A 23,105-nucleotide genomic window follows, 5' to 3' on the forward strand; every position below is an offset into this window, starting at 1 on the left:
TTATCTTTAGCTACTATCAAGGGGGAACTAAGCCAGGGTACAATTACAGGTTTCACTCCAGGGACTCTGGTAAAGCTGTAGTAGTTTTTTAAATTGTTTTTGTAAGGCAGTGGGGTTAAGTGACCTGCCCAAGGTCATACAGCTAGGTATTAAATGTCTGAAGTCACATTTGAACTCAGGTCCTCCTGACTCCAGGGCTGTTGCTCTGTCCATTGCAGCACCTAGCTGTACCTGTTGTAGCTTAATGTTGCAGCTTATTCTTCATGTTTTTCCCTTATTCCACATCTGACTTAAACTCATTAGTCTAGGGGCAGTGGAGAAGGGATGGAAACTAATCTTTTTTATCTTCTCTATCACTGTCCTACTTGCCCTGGCTACTGTGCCCATCTGCTATCCTGAAAACATGGTAATATCTTAATATGTAACAAAGAGAAATTATTCAATATCATTTTTGTGATCATAGAATAATAGAATTTTATAATTGGGAAGGACCTTGGTGATCAAGGATAAATCCTTCATTTTTACTGTTGAGGGAAATAAGCTGTGATGGGGTTAAATGAATTGTCCAAGTTATATAGCTATTTCAAATGTATCTTCTTTTTTAATAGGTTACATTTTATACCAAAGTGCATCATATATATATATATATATATATATATATATATATATATATATATATATATAAAACACAAGTATATTAAATGCTGATCTATGAATTTCTTCCTAAATATACTCAGTTTGAAGTAAAAATTTAAGAAACAAGATTATAATCATATGACTTAAATTTTTCTATAAAGGCAAAATAGGATAGTCATTTATTTTTATTGATCAATATCACGATTTGAAGACAAATGTTTTTAAGAATAGATAATCTATTAATATAAAATCCCTATTGATTTCAAAGGGACTTTTGCACTAAAATGAGGTAGGTGAGTAAATATATTAATTAAATTCTGATCACTTTTTATATAATGTGACCTTAGATAACTGAGTTGCTTACTTAAATATATTTGTAGTTGACATTTTACATTTTAATATATGTTATAAAAGACTGGAACAAAATGAAGATCAGTTGAAAATGCTTACCTTGGAGCTACAGAAGAAGTCAAGTGAACTGGGTAAGTTTTTAAAGAATAGCAAATATGCTTCTAATAATTAATTTAAGCATTATTTCAAAAAGAAATAGGCTAACTACTATATAATTTCTCTTTTTTTTTATCATTTTGTGTAGCTTTAAAGAAATAGGAAAATCTTAAAATCAAATCTTCCAATTCATGGACTTCTTTAATTGTAAGGGGATCTGAAAGGGGTCATGGAGACCTAGATTCCTGACTTCAGGATTCTTAAAAGTTTTTATTGTTAGAAATATCAGTTGTTTTATAACTCATATGCATATTTCATACTTTAGAAATTCTGGAGAATTAACTAATGTAGGAAAAATTTAAGTTTTAAAATATATGCCACATATAATCTTATATGTAATTAACAACTATGATATCAGACTTTAACTGAATTTTCACTGCTTTCTAAAATTAATTCCTTTCTACATTTTCACAGCTTCTGTTGCAAACATGATCCTCATCTCAAATGTAGTTTACCTCTTATTTCCTTTTTAGGCTATTGTGTCTTCTGCTTTATGAGAAAATTGAGACTAAACTACATGCTTCATGTTTTATCTTCTTGAGACCTCAAAACTTTTGTATATCTTCCCTGTACTTTCTTCCTTTCCTCTATTTTTCAAAGGATGCTTCTTGCCCAAATTACCTAAATTTGTGCTCTATTTTATCGCAAAGTCCTACAGGATTTTGATACATCATGCCTTGCCCTCGTGCTCTGAATTTTAAATCTTTCTCTTTCTACTGGCTTCTTTCCTTCTGTGTAGAAACATTTTTAATTCTTTTTTTTATCATTTATAAAACACAAACAAAAAACCCAGTATTTTCCCCTTTCATTCTGCTGTATTCTTTGGCCAATGCCCTATCTTTCCATTATGGACAGCTAGATGGCCCAGTAGATAGAGCATTGGCCTTGGAGTCAGGAGGATGGGAGTTCAAATTCAACCTCAGATACATGACACTTACTAGCTATGTGACTTTGGGCAGGTCACTTATAACCCTGACTGCCTCGCATCCAAGGGCCATCTCCAGTCATCCTGATTCATATCTGGTCACTGGACCCAGATGGCTCTGGAGAAAAAAGTGAGACAAGTGACAGATTTCCCCCCTTCCCACTCAAATCCAATTCATGTGCTTGTTATGACATCACCTCCCTGATGTCATGGTCTTCTTCAAGAACAAAGGACAAAAATATCAGCATCTTTATCTTTCCATTCACTTTCACTGCTAAGCTTCTATTGAGGATTCTATATTCACTATCTTTACTTCCTTACCACCTATAAACTGGCTTCTATCTATACCATTCTACTGAAGCTGCTCTAATAACAGTGTTAAATCTAATACTCATCACACTCATCAATCTAGAATTTTTTTTTGTAGCTTATTGTAGTTTAATGCTGTAGATGTTCCTCCCTTTCTTTATAATCTCTCCTGTCCTGTCTTCTTTGATCTGTCTTTCCTAATGGAATTTCTACTTTTCACCTTTATTTATCTTACCATATTTGATATTTATTTCTCTTAACTGCTGAGTTTGAATATGCCCAATTTATTGTTGTATAGTGGCTTCATTGTTTGGTTTCAGGTATAACATTTGTAATTAGAAAGTGATAAGTGCTTTTTTTTTTAGGTTTTTTTTTTTCAAGGCAAATGGGGTTAAGTGGCTTGCCCAAGGCCACACAGCTAGGTAATTATTCAGTGTCTGAGACTGGATTTGAACCCAGGTACTCCTGACTCCAAGGCCGGTGCTTTATCCACTACACCACCTAGCTGCCCCTTAAGTACTTTTAATACTTACAAGTTGCTTGACCACCAGCAAATTACTTAACCTTGTCAGAAAGATTTGAATAATAACATCTCTAGCATCTACTTCACAGAATTGTAGTGGTGGCTATTTTTTACTTTCCTGAACCCTTTTCCCTTTTTTTTTCTACATATGTCAAGGCATTCCACTCATTCTTGTAATTAACATATCCATACAGAGAGCTCCAAAAATCTATCTTTAGCTCTAATCCTAAATTTCCAATTATCTCCTGGATACCTCCATTTGGATAAGTTGTTGGCACCTCAGACTACACATCCAAAAGTGACTTCATCTTTAATTTATGACCAAAAGCCAAAGGCTCTGAATTACATGGTAATAGGTTTTCTTGAGGGCCTCTTAACAAATTACTACTTCTGGCTTGTACCCTTATACTGGTTTTCCCTTGGGATCATTAGTCAGTTGACCATTTAGCATTTATTAAGGGTCTGCTTTGTGGCAGGTAGTGTACTCAGTCTTGGGGATTCAAAGAAAGGTGAGAGGGTAGTCCTCTCCCTCAAGGAGCAGGGGGAGATAACCCTTTATGAAGTAGACAACAGGTAAAGAATTAAGAAGGACTGGGAAAGTTTTCTTGTAGAAGATGGGATTTCAGGTAAGATTTAAAGGAAGGAGGCATGGGAGATGGCCAGTGAAAATTTCCAGAGTTTTGTTACCAGGGACCAGTACTGTGGGGAGGTTTAAGGTCATTCATTAAACATTTATTAAGTATTCTATTATGTTACTAGACACAGTGTTCCCCACTGGAGATAAAAAGAATGTTTCATTCTTACAAAGATGTAAAAAGACTGGGAAGATAGCAGAGGGAATTAATAATGAAGGACTTTGTATGCTAAACAGAAGATTTTATTTTGAACTTAGAGAAGCCATTGGAGTTTATTGAATAAGGGGTATATGGGACACAGTTGGATCAAAGCTTTAGAGAAATCACATTAGCAGATGAATGGAGGATGGGCTAAAATAAGGAGAGACTTGTGCAAGTAGACAAACCAACAGAATACATGAATTGTAGTAGCCAAGATATGAGGTGATGAGACCCTGCCCCAGAGTGGTGACATTATCAGAGGAGAGAAAGGAATTAATAGATTTAATATGAGGGGGGAAGGTTAGAAGGAGTTAGTAGTTGAGAATGGCACCTAAGTCTTATTTGAGTCTTGTTGCCTGGGAGAATGCTAGTGTCATTGACAATAATAAGGAATTTTAGAAGGGAGAAGGTTTTGGGGAAAGATGAGTTCAATATTGGACATGTTGAGTTTAAGAATGCCCAGTTTGAGATGTTCAATAGACAGCTGGAGGAGAGTATGGAGTTGGGAGAGTCTGGAGTAAGGAGTTAGGATTGGAAAAATAGATCTGATAATTTTCATCATAGAGATGATAATTTAATCCATAGTAGCTCATGTAATCACCAAGTGAACTCAAGTCTTCTAACTACAAGTCTGGGGCTGTATTCACTGTGCTACCAAGCTTATCTTTTACTAGTCAAATACACTTACTTCTTTTCCATCCTCATTATTTTGGAATTACTTTTAATATATTTATGTTTTTTATTTTAGAAGATATGAAGTTATGTAAAAAGGAGAAAGAAATACAACTTGAAGAATTAAAAAGAATCTTGGTAAATATATATATATATATTAGCAGGTTGCTTTTGTCTAGCATTTATTATGACTTTTAGAATTTAACAATACTTGTTTTAGGTCCTATTCCACCCCCCCACAAAATCTATACCTTTGCTTTGTCAAAGATTTTCCTTCTGTTTCTATTCTCTATAATCATCTCTTAAAAGAAAAAATGAAAAAGAGAGAGGAAAAAAAAGCATTTCAGGAAAATTAATGAATACATAAGCTAAGTCTGATGTTATTTATTATTCTACTCTTTTCTTAGCACCAAACTTGATTATAATTATACAGTGCTCAGGTGTGAAGTCTTTGTTGTTGTTCTTTCCATTTACATTGTAATAATTATGTATAATCCTGCTTTTTCATATTTGCCTATATTATTTTAATTCATCAGTTCTTAATGGATAAAAAAAATTTAATTTGTTTAGAATTCTTTTTTAAAAAGAGTTAATTACACAATTGTCCAACTTACTGTCATATGTATCTATCGATAATTTTTACCATGGTACAATGGAAAGAATACTGATTATGAGATCAGAAAAACTAATTATAAATTTAAAGCTTGCCTTGGGCAAGTCATCTAATATTATTTGGCTTAAATTTCTTCATCTCTCATGACAGAATGGGAATAGATGCCTTCAAAAATCTCTTCAGTTCTAAAACTATGATCTTATATTAATTTGAATGTGACATTTTATGGTTGTAAATAAGACTCCTTTGGAAATTATATTCATTCTTTTAGTATATGAATATTTACAAAGGAAAGTAATATATAGGTTTATTGTGTCTAATTCCATTTTAATGAACTTTTTTTAAAGTTTTTTTTTTCAAGGCAGTGGGGTTAAGTGGCTTGCCCACAGCCACTGGGCTAGGTAATTAGTAAATGTCTGAGGCCGGATTTGAACTTAGGTCCTCCTGACTCCAAAGCCAGACTCTATCCACTGCGCCACCTAGCCATCCCCAATGAACTTTTAAAGATATAATTATTTGCTTGTGGTTTTAAGTTTTATGGTATATAGATGATATTATTTGTAGGTTCAGAAAATTGATTTTTTAAAAAATGTCTGATAGAAAACTGTGGCCCAGGACCTATTCCATCCTTATTTGTTTTTTATCATCACTTTGAGAACCATCAGATCTTCAATCTCCTATTTACTTATGCCTTCACTGAAAACTGCAACCACACCCTTTGGTGAAACCTGTTAAAATTTAAGGATAGCATATCTGTCATATATGTGTGTATATATATATGTGTATATATATATATATATATATATATAACAAATGGTAAATACTAAAGTATTTTTTATTATAGAGATTGATTCCTATGTGGATAAGAATTAGTAATGATATTTATTAGTTATAAATAATTTTTTAAACTTGATTCATCAAAATATACCTATCATGATCATGAGCATGAGCCTTTTGTTATATAGGTTCAGAAATTATAATGGTTTTGTTAAAATGAGATTTCCTAAACTTTCCTTTCCATGTATGATCTTTGTAGCACATGAAACTGTAATGTATACAAACTTAATTTCATTTTCTTTGTTTTAACAATTGATAATTTTTCACAGAATCAAATCTGTAGAAATAGAAGGGCACTTAGAAATAATCTCAAGGAATCATAAAATTTTTGATCTAGAAGGAATCTTACAAAATAATTTTGTTCAATCACTCCTTTTACATGGAAGAAAATTAAATTCAGAAAAGGACTTAGAGATATGCTTAAGTCCACAATTCTAGTTAACAGTGTAGCTAACACCTAGAGCCTAGGTTTTCTTGACTCCTTCTCCAATCCTTTTAATTATTCCTCATTTCCTATTTATTTATCTATCTATCTATTTATTTATTGAATAAAGATGTATTTTATAGGTATTTTGTAGTTAAAAGGGAAGCATCTTTATTGAAATTATAGTTCTGTTCACAACTTTTATTTGTAGATTTCTTAATTTTTGAATATTTGTACTTTGGAATTCATGACTTTTTTCTATATTCTTAATTAGGAGGCAAATCAAAGACTTTTAAATGAAAAGAAACATTTAGAGATGATTATTGAAAAACTACAGACAACAGAAATAGAATTAAATGGGACTCTTCAAATCAAAGAGGTTTGTGTATTTACTATTTATTTCATAGCCATATAGAATCACCAAAAAGAATATTGATATTAAAGATTATGGTCCTTTGTTTTAGGGAGAGATTTTGTATCATTAAAAACACTACATGATTTCCCAATTCTTTTCCTTCTGTTCAACTGTGAACCTCATTCATTGTACATCCTTAGTTCCTGTCCAAAATTAATATTTTGTTGGATAAACACTATAGCTTTCCCCCTTATCCTAGTTTCAACAATAGGTTCTTAATTCAATTGTTTTTTCCAGTTGAATAGTTGGGTCAGAATGTTTTGAATTATTTTGGATATCATTTAAAAGGTTTTTGCAGTATTCCAGGGATAATATATATATATATAATCGTTACACTGTAAACCCACAAACAGGAGATCATAATCTAAAGGGAATGACTCATATACTTGAAAATCCTTCATTTCTACTTCTTAGACTCCCTAATTTCCTTTAAAGCACAGTTGAAGTGCTACCTTCGACATGAAATCTTTCACACTAATCTCTAGTGCCTTCTCTATCATTAAAATTTTGGGGGGATTTATTTTATATTCATTTATGTTTTTCCCCAATAGTATATCGACTCTTTAGGGTGGGGACTGTTTTCACTTAAGTTATGGTATCTCTAATGCCTATATAGTGGTTGAAATATGTCATTTGATTTCCTCTTTATGTTACCCTTTATTTCCTTTTTCTTCATGTGCATCATTTTCAGTCTTTTAATCTTAGAACTCAGGAAAGTTAACAGTATGTTGAGAAGATCTTATATGAAAGATATTTGGCAAGAGATTTGAACTGCATAAAGAAAGACATGAATGAAATTGTTATTTGTACTGGTAGAGCACTGACCAGCTCAGTTCAGTGAAAGTAACCTTGCATAAATATATTCTTCAAAGTTATAATTTTAAGATAGTTATAAAATCTCATATGACAACTCTACAATATCCACAACTTATACTGACGACACTGCCTTATAGGATGAAGCATAAACTGTTTGTATATTGTTCTAAATTAGCACAATCTCTGGGAGATGGTGCAAAGCTAGAAGGTGTTTGAGCATGGCCTAGTGATGAATTATATGTGGGTGGTCCAAAGACCAGCCCAAGTGAATAGATAATGCATTTATTAAATTCTTATTATATATCAGACATTGTGCTAAGTGCTGGTAACATAAAAATGAGTTACAAAGAATAAACAGTCCTTACCCTCAAGGAATTTAGAGGAAAAGACAGCATGTAAAGGCAGCTAAAAATTTGGAATGAGAGTGTGGGAAGAGGAGGTGTAAAAATCCAGAGAATCAGGAGAAAAGTGAGAATGGCTGTCATGGATACTTCTTCAAATAGAGTACAAATAATTTTTAAAGAAACTAATTGTCAGCTTAGTTAGAAACTGATTTAATGTATCTGCCACAACCATAATGATAATATGCTGAGGTATAGAGGGATTGCGATGTGTATCAGTGGAGGGAAATACCTATTCTAAATGCATTGTATGGCTTTGAAGAACTGAAGTGATGTCACTACTAATCAGATGAGGTTGCATTGTATTGCTTGGATAATAATTTTTTATTGTTGAAAAAAATTTTAAAACATATCACATTTATATACTTTTTCTTTTTCAGAAAGAACTACATGATTTGGAAATAAAATTTAATGAAGCTGTTGAAAATGAACAAAATAATTTACAGCAGGTTGCAGAACTTAAAAATGAGCTTGAACAAGAGAGGTATGTTTTTCACTTATAAATCAAATGGATTATTCTCTCCCAAATTTGGAGGAATTGGACCTGTGATTTTGTTCATTATGAATTTGGGGTGAAAAAAAACTTTATGAATGCATATGTGTACCTACCTTGCAACTTATCATCTTAGATAATTGTTTGAGGCACTGAAAGGGTAGGTGACTTGCCTAGGGTCATTTATCTAGAATAGGTCAGAGATATGCTTTGAATGAAGGTCTTCCTGACTCCAAGGCTATATTTCCACTCTTTTCTGATAGCTCTTGTAAATTGCAATCTTGTTAAACTTACAATAATATATATTTAAATGAATACTGAGCTATATATATATATATATTTTTTTCTTCTCATTTAAGTAATGAAACATCTCAATTACCCACAACTATTTCCTTATGCTACAAGGACAGTGATCGTTAAGATACTTCCTACAAGTATAGGAGGAGATAGGTGCCCTTAAATTCACTCTAACCTAGCACATGAAACCATGCTGCTTTTCCTAACACTAACAGACTTTTTATGTAGTTTTACAATCTTTTATTTTAAGAGCAGCTGAAGAGAGGCGAATTGCAGTTAATAATTTTTCTATTAGCTTTTCAACAGAGATTTTCAGTTCATTTAAATTCAGTTCCATTTTGATAAAAGCTTTGTATTAAACACTTAATATGTGTTATGAGACTGCTAAGTACTGGGAATTAAACGAAGAAATCTAACTTAGTTATTTGTTCTATAAAGTCTACAATCTAGTAGGGAATATATGCACAGAAAAATTTATAATATAAATTAGAAAATAATAGCAAATAGAAAATAATAGCAAAGGAAAGGTTCATGTAAATATAAAATCTGAAAGAGGAGATATCAGTCAGAGGAATTAGGGAGAGCTTCACGTTGCAGATGGCATTTGATGGTAAAGGAAGGGAAGAATTTTAGTAGATGAATGTTGGAACTGAGGAAAGATAGAGAATACATTCTAGACACTGGGGATAGTATGAACAAAGATACAGAAGTAGAAAAGAACAGGATGAAAAGTAAGAATTCTGAGTAATCTAATTTGCTTATAATAGAAAATGTTTGAAAGGGAATAGTGTCATGTACATGTACAGTGTATATCAGATTGCTTGCTGCCATGGAGAGAGGGGAAAGAAAGAAGGGTGGTAGAAAAATATGGAATTGAAAAACTTAGAAAAAGATGAGTGTTCAAAACTATCTTTGTATGTAATTGGAAAAAATGAAATAACATTAAATTTAAAAATTTTTAAAAAGAAAGGGAATATTATTTGATAGTTTGAAAGAAAGTTTAGTATTGAGTGGTGTATGATGGCATGATTCCAAAAAACAAAATTTGGTAGTAAAAGGTTAAAAAATGGCAATTATTTCCTAAATATGGAACTTGAAAGGATAAACTAATACAGAAGAAGCAGGTAGATGGCTGGTAATGTTGGAACCTTATTCTCAACTGGGTTGAAAAGGGAACAGTATGTATATCTGAAGAGGTGTAGATGTTTTCTGAAGTTGTTGAGAGGTGACAAAACTGGGGACAGAGTGGGTGAGGGACTTTTAGAAGGCTTTTAAAATTAAGATTAGGCAGATGGTAGGTAGAAGGATGGAACTTTTAGAGGCGTAGGTAAAATAAGGAATAGGAGCATAAGGAGAGAAGATAACGGATAAGGTCAAAAGGGAGACTGAGAGGGAAAACATGAGTAAGAATAGGATCAAGGAAATTCACAAATTTTGTTTACAACTGAATGTAAATGGGATAAACTTGTAAGAATTCATTATTTGATAAAAAAAATTATTGGGAAAACTGAAAGCAATATAGGATAGACAAATATCTTTCACCATTTACCAAAATAAAGTAAAAAATGATGCATGACTTATAAAGAGAAATATTACAAGAAAATTAGAAGAATATGGAACATATTACTTATTAGACTTATAGTTAGGAGTAAAATTTATGCATAAACAAGAGGTAGAGAATATAGGTAAAGTGGATTATTTTGATTATATTAAAAGGTTTTTGTATAAATAAAACAAATATAACCAAAATTAGAAGGAAAACAGAAAATTGGGGGGGGGGTTTATAGACAGTGTCTGAGATAAAGGTCTTATATCTCAAATATATAGAGTTTTGTCTAATCTATAAGAATGAGTCATTCCCCAACTGATAAATGGTCAAAGGATGTGTGAACAGACAATTTTCCAATGAATCAATCAAAACAAATCTTATGAAAAAAATGTTACAAGTCATTATTGATTAGAGAAATACAAATTAAAATAATCTTGAGATGTCATTTTACATCTACCAGATTGGCTAAAATGATTAAAGGGGAGGGTTACAAATGTTGCAGAGGATGTGGAAAAATTGGGACAGCAATTGTTGGTAGAATTGTGAACTGATTAAATCATTTTGGAGACCAATCTGGAATTATATTCAAAGAGTTATTAAACTGTCTATATTCTTGAACCAGGCATTGGCACTGCTAGGTTTGTTTCCCAAGATGATTAGGGAAAAAGGAAAAGAAGCTATATGTTCTGAAATATTTCCAGCAGCTCTCTTTGTGATGAACAGGAACAGGAAACTGTAGGGGATTGCCTGTCAGTTGGGGAATTGCTGAATAATGTGTGTTATAATGATTGTGATGGAGTACTTCTGTACTATAAAAAATCATGAATTCAGTCATCCTAGAATAATATGGAAAGACTTGATGAAATAATGAAGAGTAAAGTGAACACAACTAAGAGAACCTTGTATACAGGGACAAAATATTATTTTAGGAATGACTTTGAGTGAATAAGTCATTTTGACTATTATAAATCCCCAAATTAACTAAAATGGACATATGAAGAAAGACACTATCTGCATCTAGAGAAAGACCTATTAAAGAAAAAAATATTTTATACATATATATAAGAATTTTACATCTGTGTGTATATGTATATATATATTTATATGTCTATAAACATGTGTGTATATATATATCTATGTATAAATGTAAACATCTCTGGGGCAAGAGGGGTTGGGTAGAGGTAAAGGGGAAAGATAAATTTACATGATAATTTTATTATACATTAAAAGGAATAGCAAGTTGTAGATGATAGATTTGTAGTTTCATATACAATCATCTTTTTTACATTATGGAAATGTTTATTACACAATTTTATCAAAAGAAAGGTAATAACTAGGTACATAATATGGAACTAGATTCTAGAAGACTTTAAATTCAAAATGAGAATATTTTAAAATGGAACTCTGGGGCAGCTAGGTGGTGTAGTGGATGGAGCACTGGCCCTGGAGTCAGGAGGACCTGAGTTCAAATCCAGTCTCAGACACTTAATAATTACCTAGGTGTATGACCTTGGGCAAGTCACTTAACCTCATTGCCTTGCAAGGAAAAAGTGGAACTCTGCACTTCTCATAGGAAGTCATAGAAAGCCTAGACAACACAATTGAAATAAAAAGTATAAATTAATTGCAACCAAGTTCTTAATCAATTTTGGAAGAATAAAGTGCTTTGATTATTGGATAGTTATACAAGAAATATTTTTCATTGGCTGAAAGAATTTGATACATACCTTTAGTCTTCTCTAAAAAATAGTAAGCCAGTTTGGGATTTCAAATATGCCAGTCTTATAGGGGAAGGAACTCTAATTAAGAACTTAAGAGAAAAATTGCATGGGGAGGAGAAGAGAATGATTGTGTGAACTTGGGACAGTCATCAGAAACATAAGAGATCCCCAGAGTTACTGGAGGAGATAACAGTAGCCATTAGAGCCATAATAGAAGGAATGCCTGAGGTCAGATGTGGAAAGACAATCTTTCATAGCTAAAGAGAATGCTTCACGAATTTTTGTGTTATTCTTTTGTTTCACATGGATTGTTTGTGGTAGAGCCTGCCAAGCTTGTATTGATCTGATCAACCACAATCAGGCACACTGGAATTTGTCTCTAATATAGTGATGTCATTTTGATCCTCTTTGATAATGAAGGACAAGAATAAGGACAATAAAATCTAATCATAAAATAAACAAGAAGGAAGTTAAAGAGGTAAATAGATTGTTAGAAAACTTAGATATGATAGACCTATGGAAGAAATTGAATGGGGATAGAAAGGAATATGCTTTTTTGCCTGCAGTACATGGCACTTAAACAAAAACTGACCGTGTAGTAGGACATAAAAACCTAATAATCATTTGCAGAAAGGCAGAAATAGTGAATATAGTTTCTCAGATCATAATTCAGTAAAAATCATATGTAATACTGGGCCAGGGAGCTATAGATCCAGAACTAATTGAACTAATATAACCTCATTTTAAAGAATGGATTGAATGAAGAGGAAATTAAAAACCTAAATATGACCCTATTTCAGAAAAAAGAAATTCAACAAGCCATTATTGAACTCCCTAAAATCTCCAGGGCCAGATGGATTCACAAGTGAATTCTAGCAAACATTTAAGGAACAATTGGTTCCAATTCTATATAAACTCTTTGGAAAAATAGGTAAAGATGGAACTCTGCCTAACTCTCTCTATGACACCAATATGGTGCTGATACCTAAACCAGGAAGAGTTAAAACAGAGAAAGAAAATTATAGACCTGTCTCCCTGATGAATATAGATGCAAAAATCTTAAATAAAATCTTAGCAAAACGATTACAACAACTTATCACTAGGATAATACATTATGATCAAGTAGGATTTATCCCAGGAATGCAGGGTTGGTTCAATATTAGGAAAACTGTTAGTATAATGGTATTAATAGCATACCTATCAGATATCATATGATTATATCAATAGATGCTGGAAAAACAATCCATAATCATAATGAAAGTTTGCTCTAAATCACTAATTATTAGAGAAATGCAAATTAAAACATCTCTGAGGCGTCACCTCATACCTCTCAGACTGGCCAATATGACCAGAAGGGACAATAATAAATGTTGGAAGGGATGGGGGAAATCTGGGACACTAATATATTGTTGGTGGAGCTGTGAACTCATCCAAACTTTCTGGAGAGCAATTTGGAATTATGCTCACAAGGCAACAAAAATGTGCATACCCTTGATCCAGCAATACCACTACTGGGTCTATAGCCTGAAGAGATGATGAAAAAGGGTAAAAACATCTTGTACAAAAAATATTCATAGCAGTCCTGTTTGTGGTGGCAAAGAATTGGAAATTAAGTAAATGTCCTTCATTGGTGAATGGCTTAACAAACTGTGGTATATGTATGTCATGGAACACCATTGTTCTGTTATAAACCAAAAGGGATGGGAATTCAGGGAAACCTGGAAGGATTTGCATGAACTGATGGTGAGGGAGATGAGCAGAACCAGAAAAACATTGTACACCCCAACAGCAACATGGGGCAATGATCAACCTTGATGGACTTGCTCATTCCATCAGTGCAACAACCAAGGACGATTTTGGGTTATTTACAATGGAGAATACCATCTGTATCCAGAGAAAGAATTATGAACTTTGAACAAAGACCAAAGACTATTACCTTCAAATTAGAAAAAAACTCATTATATTATTATGTAATTTTACTATCTCATACTTTATTTTTCTTAAGGATATGATTTCTCTGTCATCACATTAAACTGAAATCAATGTATACCATGGAAACATTGTAAAGACTAACAGAATACCTTCTGTGCAGGGTGGGGGGGGAGGGGAAACAAGAATGGAGGAAAAATTGTAAAACTCAAAATAAATAAAATCTTTCTTAAAAAAATAATTTTAAAAAATAATAAGGGGGTGGCTAGGTGATGCAGTGGCTAAAGCATCGGCCCTGGAGTCAGGAGTATCTGGGTTCAAATCCGGGCTCAGACACTTAATAATTACCTAGCTGTGTGGCCTTGGGCAAGCCACTTAACCCCATTTGCCTTGCAAAAAATCCTAAAAAAAAAAAAGAATAAGGACAGTAATTCTCCAGTAGAGAATTATAACTAAAAAGAACTTCATGAGGACTCCAGAAAGGGAAAAAAGAACTTCCAATAACCAGGAGTTGTGAGTTTATCCTTTGGTCATATATTCTTTCCATATGTGCCTCATTACTGTTGCATTCTTTTTTAAAATTTTTTTGTTGTTTCTTGAATTTTATAATTTTCCCCATAATCTCTCTTCCCTCCCCCCAGATGGCAGTCTGATAGTCTTTACATTGTTTCCATGCTATACATTGATCAAAATTGAATGTGCTGAGAGAGAGAAATCATATCCTTAAGGAAAAAATAAAATATAAGAGATAGCAAAATTACATAATAAGATAACTTTTTTTCAGGTTTTTGCTAGGCAGTGGGGTTCAGTGGCTTGCCCAAGGCCACACAGCTAGGTAATTATTAAGTGTCTGAGACCGGATTTGAACCCAGGTACTCCTGACTCCAGGGCCGGTGCTTCATCCACTGTGCCACCTAGCCACCCCCAAGATAACTTTTTTTTTTAAAAAAAATTAAAGGTAATAGTCTTTGGTCTTTGTTTAAAGTCCACAATTTTTTCTGCTCATCTCACTCAACCCCAGTTCATGCAAATCCTTCCAGGCTTCTCTGAATTCTTATCCCTCCTAGTTTCTAATAGAGCAGCAGTGTTCCATATCATACAGATATCACAATTTGTTCAGCCATTCCCCAAATGATGAACATTCACTCAATTTCCAATTCTTTGCTACCACAAATAGGGCTGCTATGAATATTTTTGTACAAGTGAGGTTTTTACCCTTTTTTCATGATCTCTTCGGGGGTCTATATATCCAGTAATCCTATTGCTGGATCAAAGGGCATACACATTTTTATTGTCCTTTGGGTGTAATTCCAAATTGTTCTCCAGAAAGGCTGAATGAGTTCACAGATCCATCAACAATGTATTAGTGTCCCAGATTTCCCACATCCCTTCCAACATTGATCATTGTCTTATCTGGTCATATTAGCCAGTCTGAGAGGTATGAGTGGTACCTCAGATATGCTTTAATTTCCATTTCTCTATTCAGTAATGATTTAGAGCAATTTTTTATATGACTATGGATTGCTTTGATTTTCTCATCTGTAAATTGCCTTTCTATATCCTTTGACCATTTGTCAATTGGGGAATGGCTTGTTTTTGTTTTTGTTTTGTTTTTATAAATTTGACTTAGTTCTCTATTTTAGAAATGAATTCTTTGTCAGAAATACTAGTTGTAAAAATTGTCTTTTGTTCTTGGTTACAGTGCTTTCGTCTATGCAAAAGCTTTTTAATTTAATATAATCAAAATGATCTAGCTTGCTTTTAATGATGTTCTTCATCTCTTCCTTGGTCATAAACTGCTTTCTTTTCCATAGATTTGACAGGTAAACTATTCCTTGATGTCCTAGTTTGCTTATAAAATTGTCTTTTATTATTGTTGCATTCTAATATTGAGCCCACTCTAACCCAGGGACCTTATATATGAAAGACAAAGTCTCTCCCTATTTTGGGGAAGAATAGCTTTTTAAATCTACTATTCATAGACTTGAACAAACTGATAGCAGAACCAGAAGAACATTGTATACCCTAATAGCCACACAGGGGGCTGATGATCAACCTTAATGGACTTGGTCATTCTATTAATGTAATAATCAGGAACAATTTTAGGGTACCTGCAATGGAGAATACCATCTGTATTCAGAAAAAGAACTGTGGGGTATAAATTAAGACCAAAGTCTATTACCTTCAATTTTTTAAGTGTCTTATGTACTACATAATTTTGCTATCTCTTATATTTTTTTCCTCATAGATATGATTTTTCTCTCAACGCATTCAATTTAGATCAATATATAGCATGGAAACAATGTGAAGATTATCAGACTGCCTTCTGTGGGGATGGGGGAGGGGAAAATTGTAAAATTCAAAACCTTACATAAATGATAGGTAGAAACTATTATTGTATATAATTGGAAAACTAATAAAATATTTAAAAAAGAAAGGAAAAAAACAACTCCTATTTTCACGTTATACTTTTTCAGTAAATACTCTTTCCAAAATATAATTGAAGGTATTGACTCTCCCCCAAGAGAGTATGTGGTTCTTGAAGGCAATTATTGTCATTGCTTTAGTATTCCTAGTGCTTGCAATACACATAGTAGGTACTTAATAAAATACTTGTAAAATTACTATCAATGGCAGTTATTCTCATTAAAGCCCATAAATATCAGTACTAGAAACTCTAGTCCCTTTAGTATATCCCTCGAATACTGATGAAAAACAATTATCTGCATCTGGGGACCTGACCCACCAATGCAAATGGTCCTGGGAGAAATAGTCCTAGAATGAGTGCTGCACTGTGAAGACTCATCTGAAATAGTCTGTGGTTCCTTTGTATTTGCCTGGATCCACTGAAGAGTTTTTTTGTTTGTTTTTTTTGTTTTTAAACCTGGGACTCTTGGTCTTGGATATCCTTGTTTGTTAGAATTCACAAAAGAAAAATTAGCTTTATTCTTTTTTGTTTTAAACAACTATTTATAGCAGCCCTTTTTGTTGTTTCTAAGAATTGGAAATCAAAGGGATGCTCAACAATTGGGAAATGATTGAACAATCAAAGTAATACAAAATCCCATTGTCAGGATTAGTTCAGAGACAATTACCTGAGACGGAGAGAAGTGAAATAAATAACTGTTTCACAAAGCTATTAAGTGTCTGAGGCTGGATTTAAATTCAGATCTTCCTAACTATAAACCCAGACTCTATCACCTGCATCATCTAGCTACCTGGAGTATTAGACTTCAAGTCCTGAATTCATATCAAGACTCAGACTCTTCTTAGCTATTTTATCCTGGGGAAGTCACTTCAGCTCTGTGTCTTAGTGTCCTTGTCTGTAAAATGGAGATAGTAAATAGCACCCAGATCCAAGAGTTGTTCTAAGGATCAAGTGAAAAATAAGTGTAAAGTGCTTAGCACATTATCTGACAATACTAAGCTCTATGTAAATGTAACTATTATTATTATTTTACAGATAGAGAAATTTGACTCAAAGAGATTAAATGACAATACCACATTCAGACAGGTAGCAGACCTGGGATTCAGATTTGGATCCTGTGATACCAAGTTCAAGGTTTTGTTTTGTGTTGTTTTCCCCCTTGTACCATGATGGAAGACTTAGAAAGGGAAGAAAAGGTATACTTGGAGAATAGAGAGAATAGGCAACTGACCCAAGCATTTGTGGAAGTCCAGAGCATTCAAGAGAAGCTATTAGAAGAGAATAGGACTTAGAGATAAAAGTAAAAAGAGTTAGAGACAGTCAGAGCTGTGGGGATTGAGGAAGGATGGAGAACAATCCAGGTAGAAACCTTATGACCCCCATAGCCAAACCAAGGTATTTCTCTAGATTCTATCCTTTCTCCTTGAGAAATTAGCATTTATCAGTTCTGTTTGATAGTATGTTGAGAGAAGATCAGAGCTCAATTGATTGCACACCAGTTTTCCTGTCTATAATTTTTCCACAGTTTTCTTATATCCTTTGTCTAAATGGAAAAATATAGGAGATAGCAATCATTTGTGTGTGAGATCAGAAAATGACTTTATTACTTTCTTCTTTCTTTTCATTTCTTTTACATCTTAATTAAATTATGATTAGATAAATCCATCTTTTTGTGATATGACAAAACAGAATATACTGAATTGAGGATTAGATTATGAGCTCATAATTGATTACTCCCAAATATCCACATTGAACCTGAGATACTGAGTTTTTAGAGTTATATAAAACTTGAATTAAATGCAAACTGTTCTTTCTTGAGGTGATAATTTGGGGAACTTGTAGAATCAAGGAAAGGGACTTGCTTTCAGAAAAACCTGAGAAAATTTATATGAACCGTTGCTAAGTGAAATAATTAGAATCAGAAGAACATTGTACAGAGTAACAGCAATATTGTATGATGATCAACTATGAATGATTTAGCTATTCTCAGTAATGCAATGATTCAAAATGATTCTGAGGGACTTACGGTGAAAAATGCCATCTACCTCCAAAGAAAGAAATGATGGAGTCTGAATGTAGATCGAAACATCATTTTTAAACCTTTATTATTATTATTATTATTATTATTATTATTATTGTTTGATATTTTTTTGCAACATGGGTATTATGGAAATGTTTTACATGACTGCAAATGTATTCTCTCTGTATATCAAATTGATTGCCTTTTCAGGGACAAAGAAGAAAGAGGGATGGAGAGAACTGGGAAGCCACAATTTAAAAAAAATGAAAATTAATATATCTAATTGAGATAAAAATTAAATGTAAAATAGGCTAGTGAGTGAAAATTACATGGGAGAGAAAAACTTGTTTTTATTTAGTTTTTTTAATTGGGTGAAAAAATAAATTGTAGGAAAATAAAAGTACATAATACATTTAATTCATTTTATGTTTCAATAGGCTAAAATGTATTGAATTAACTGTGAATTTCAATAAGCTCTCACTAGAAAACAAACAAATGGCACAAGAAAGAATGGCTACAGCTCTAGAATCCAAGAAACAGCAAGAAGATATTCATGTAAGTTGATAAGTAAAAGTTACTTTCTCATCTTAAAGATGGAGTTGTAGATTATTTCTAAGATCTCTCCTAAAAATTCTTATATACTTATAAAAACCTTGAACATATATACTTATATACTTTTAGGATTGGCATTGGTAATAGGCAAAAAATTTGGGTGAAATCTACAGATAAGATAAATTTAATTTTACATTAATAGATCAGGGATCTAAGTTTTCTTGAGAAACCCTAACCACAGATCTAAATTCATCTAAGATTTAATAAAAGTCATAGTGAACTGCATTAGGTGTCTGGAATCCTATAGTCAGTGAGTTTTAGAGGCAAGAATTAAGACTAGTACTTGCTGAGACCAAGTTCAGTATTCTCTCCATTCTGCTCTGCTTTATCTCTAATCTAATTGTAAAAGTCAGTCATCATTTATTAAACATTAGTATGTGACAGGCTCTAAACAGTTGGGATACAAAAAAAGGTAAAAGACAATCCCTTTTCTCAAGGAGTTCAGTATAATAGGAAAGACATCATGCAAACAATTGTGTATGGGAGAAATTGGATAGAATTAACAGAGAGAAAACACTATTAAATTTTTCCTTCTTCTAATTTCACTACATCTTTCTATGACACCATTATTCATTCTTGTTGCCCCTGTTCATAACCTTAAGATTTTCTTTGACTCTTCCCTCATCTTTCCCTCTCACGTTGCTTCCACAAAGATCACATTTGAAGGGTATTTCAAGTCTTTCATGATCTGACTAGTCTATGTTTCTATACTTATTGCATCTTAGTTTCCTTCATATATTGAAAGATCTGGTCATACTGACCTTTTTGATGTTTGCAGTATGGGATATTTCTATCCCCTATTTCTGTGATATCACATGATCTGCACATCAGGTGTGCAATCCTCACTTCCATCTTGTAAATTCTCTTGCTTCCTTCATGTCTCAGCTCAAGTGCTTCCTCCTATAGGAAGCCTGTCTGTCCTGTTTATCTCTAGTTATTAGTGTGCTCTCCCATGGAAATCATTAAATTTTTTTTGTATCTATCTATTTATTTGTTTGTTTGTTTGTTTATTTATTTAGATTTTTCATGGCAATGGGTGGCTTGCCCAAGGCCACATGGCTAGGTAATTTTGTCTGTGGTTGGATTTGAACCCAGGTACTCCTGACTCCAAGGCCGGTGCTCTATTCACTGCGCCACCTAGCCGCCCCCTGTATTTATTTACCTGTGCGCATGATTCTCCTCAAAAAAAAGTAAGCTCCTTGAGGGCAGAGACTGTTTTTCATACTCCAGAATAGATTATATATTTATATACCTGGTACCTAGTATAATGTCTGGTGTATTGCAGGCACTTGATATGCTTATTGAATTAATGACTAATTAAGTCATGCTGATTTCATTTCACATTATCTCTTTTATTCATACCTACCTCATTTCTACTACAACAATTCTAGTTTAAGTCCTTATTACTGTCCCCTAGGACTATTGTAATTGCCTCCCAACAGGTCTTTATGCTTCTAGCTCCTTCCTCCTTCAAATTATTCTTCATACCACTATGACAGTCATCTGTTTTATACATAGATTGGGCCATTCTGTGCCTTTGTTCAAAATTTTTAGTAGATCTACAGAATAAAGTTTAGATTCCATTCCTTGATGTTAAAGATTCTTTAAAATTTGACAGCACCCAGTCTTTTGAATATTATGTTACTTTCTTCCTTTTCCACTTTCCAGGCAAATTGGGGTAGCATTTGAAATGTTGGAAGAGATTTTAACAGATAGGTAGAGTTTCAGGGAATTAGCAGGGTGGTAGAGGAAATAAGAACAAGTTAAAAAGGGAGATTGATATAGACCTGAATTTGGTTCATTTTATACCAAATAAGACTGATTTTAATGTTGATTTTTTTAACTTTTATATTATAATTTTATGTGAACTTATTTGAATGACATCAATTATTTATTTGTTTAGGATTACAAAAAGCAAGAAGAAAAGATGATGAAACAAATTGAAAATCTAGAAGAAACAAAAGGGCTATTGAGGCAAGGAAAATGAGTGGTTAATTAAATATTTTGGGTCTATTATTATTATCTTTTAATATAGTAAGTTAACATAACTTGTGTTAATATACTGCAGTTAGTTTGTTTTAATTTTATATGAAATATACTTCAACACTTTAAAAAAAATCAGATTTTCATTGGAGCTCATTCTGGTCAGATGTCATGCTTTTCTGTCATTTAAGACTACAATGATGACTACAATGATGCATTTGGAGTAAGACTGAGGTACGGTTTAATGTTAAAAAAATTCAGAAATAAAATTATTTTTCATAGAAACCTGTTCTCCAAGTAAAATATTTGTTTTATTATTTGTGTATAAAGGATTATGACCTTAGACATATAATTATGTAGGTTATTTTAGAATTACCTGAATCCTTCTAATCCATTTCAAAATGAGAATTTTGGAAACCCTAAATCTTTCAGTATATCATTGGAAATGACTGTTATTCTAAAAAACAGTAAAACTCCAGTATTGTTTACTGATACTACACATAACATGGATTAATTGAAATTATAGAGTATGTAATTTGCAGTTTTCTTTCATATATGAAAATAGATTTTAAATTCTATAGTTAATTTATAGCATTGTTCTTTGTTTTTTCACTTGGAATAATTTGAATTATATTCTTCCAGTTCTTTTTTTCATATCCAAATAATGTTTAGCTAAATAAGTAATTTGATATAAATATATTTAAATTATTTGTATTTTATGTTTTTCAATTATACATATAGTTTTCAACATTCATTTTTTGTAAGATTTTGAGTTCCACATTTTTCTCCCTCTCTCCCTTTCTTTTCCCTCCCCATTACAGTGAATAATCTGATGTAGGTTATACTTGTATAGACATGATAGATATATTTCCATATTAGTCATGTTATAAAAGAAGAATCAGAACAAAGGGAAAAAATGAGAAAGAAAAAATATTTCAAAAAACATTTAAAAAGAATTTCAGAAAGCAAAAATACATAAAATATTTTTTGAAATAGAAACATCACCATTTTAAAAGCATGGATGTTCATTTGGTTAGAGGGCAGCACTATTGTTGCCAAGGCTACAACTTTAATCTTCATATTGGTGGCCAGTTGCCTTTGGACAACTCACCTATTTAGTATTCTTGACAGTGACGAATGACCTTGAGAAATAAAAAATCTATTATGACAAGATAAATTAGTGGCTAATTAAATATGTTGACCATATTGACTGGGTAAGAGAATTGTAGTACAAAGAAAAGGATAGAGGCTCACTATAGTCTGTTGTGATTTTGAAACAATAGTTTTGAGTGTACATCTTTCCGTCAATAGCATCTTTACTGTCAAGAGATGATACTTTAAAGTCATTAGTAATCAATCCTAATTCATTCCTATGAAATCATGAACTTATAATCATGTTTTTAAAATAATAACTAATTTTGAATGAAAATAAGAGAGAATGATGCTCATCTTTTTTTTTCCTGGAAGAATGCTTTCTTTTTTTTTAGCTTTTCAATTTGACATAATAGAAGAAAAAAATTAATGTAATCTAATTTAAAATAAAAGTAAACTTTTCCATCAAGCCTGATTTTTAGGCAAAACAAAACCAATAAAACCAAAACAAACAAGTAAAGAATCCTATTAATATAGTAAATTGAATTCTGATTGCAATTTTATCTTTTCATTTCTACAGGAAGGAACTGGAAACTATGAAAGAGCAGTTAAAACAAAAAAATGAAGAAGTTGAAAGTAAATTGAACGAGAGTGAAGAAAATGTATGTTACAATTGTAATATTTGTGTCAATTGGTGCCTAGCCCATGACATGATAGACTGGGCTCACTTTGGGGGCCCTTTTCAAGTAAAAATATTTGTCTTTTGTCGTCAGACAGAGTTTCCACTTAGAAAATCAGTACTTGTCTCAGGAACTCTTAGTTCCTTTGCTAACATTAAAACTAAAAAATGAGACAGAAGATAGGTTCAACCCAACAAGATTTTAAACTGAATCCTTTGATAGTCAATATATTTCTCCTGTACTTTCCAAAAGGATGTAGCAACCTTTCCCTCTACAAGGTCATGTTTTTTCCCTCTGGATACTGCAAAAGGTTATTCCTGAGATACACATGTTTCTCTGCCTTTTCTCCCCCCTTTAGGATTACATAGGTTGAATGGCCTGCAGGTC

At 32.5% G+C, this 23,105-nt stretch overlaps 1 protein-coding gene across 3 annotated transcripts in view; it reads left to right on the plus strand.

Annotated features, from left to right (window-relative positions):
• SYCP1 (synaptonemal complex protein 1) overlaps positions 1–23,105 on the plus strand; it is a 99,267-nt gene that overhangs the window by 41,719 nt on the left and 34,443 nt on the right. For 2 of the 3 annotated variants that reach the window (XM_074188506.1, XM_074188504.1), the window contains exons 15-21: positions 1,051–1,118; positions 4,485–4,546; positions 6,557–6,661; positions 8,295–8,398; positions 18,789–18,906; positions 20,867–20,937; positions 22,619–22,700. In XM_074188506.1, the coding sequence (XP_074044607.1) occupies positions 1,051–1,118; positions 4,485–4,546; positions 6,557–6,661; positions 8,295–8,398; positions 18,789–18,906; positions 20,867–20,937; positions 22,619–22,700 (610 nt within the window). The remainder of the gene's footprint in view (positions 1–1,050; positions 1,119–4,484; positions 4,547–6,556; positions 6,662–8,294; positions 8,399–18,788; positions 18,907–20,866; positions 20,938–22,618; positions 22,701–23,105) is intronic. The other variant, XM_074188507.1, reaches the window with a different exon arrangement.

The sequence above is a fragment of the Macrotis lagotis genome, chromosome 5, assembly GCF_037893015.1.
Source record: "Macrotis lagotis isolate mMagLag1 chromosome 5, bilby.v1.9.chrom.fasta, whole genome shotgun sequence".
In the NCBI taxonomy this organism is placed as follows: domain Eukaryota; kingdom Metazoa; phylum Chordata; class Mammalia; order Peramelemorphia; family Peramelidae; genus Macrotis; species Macrotis lagotis.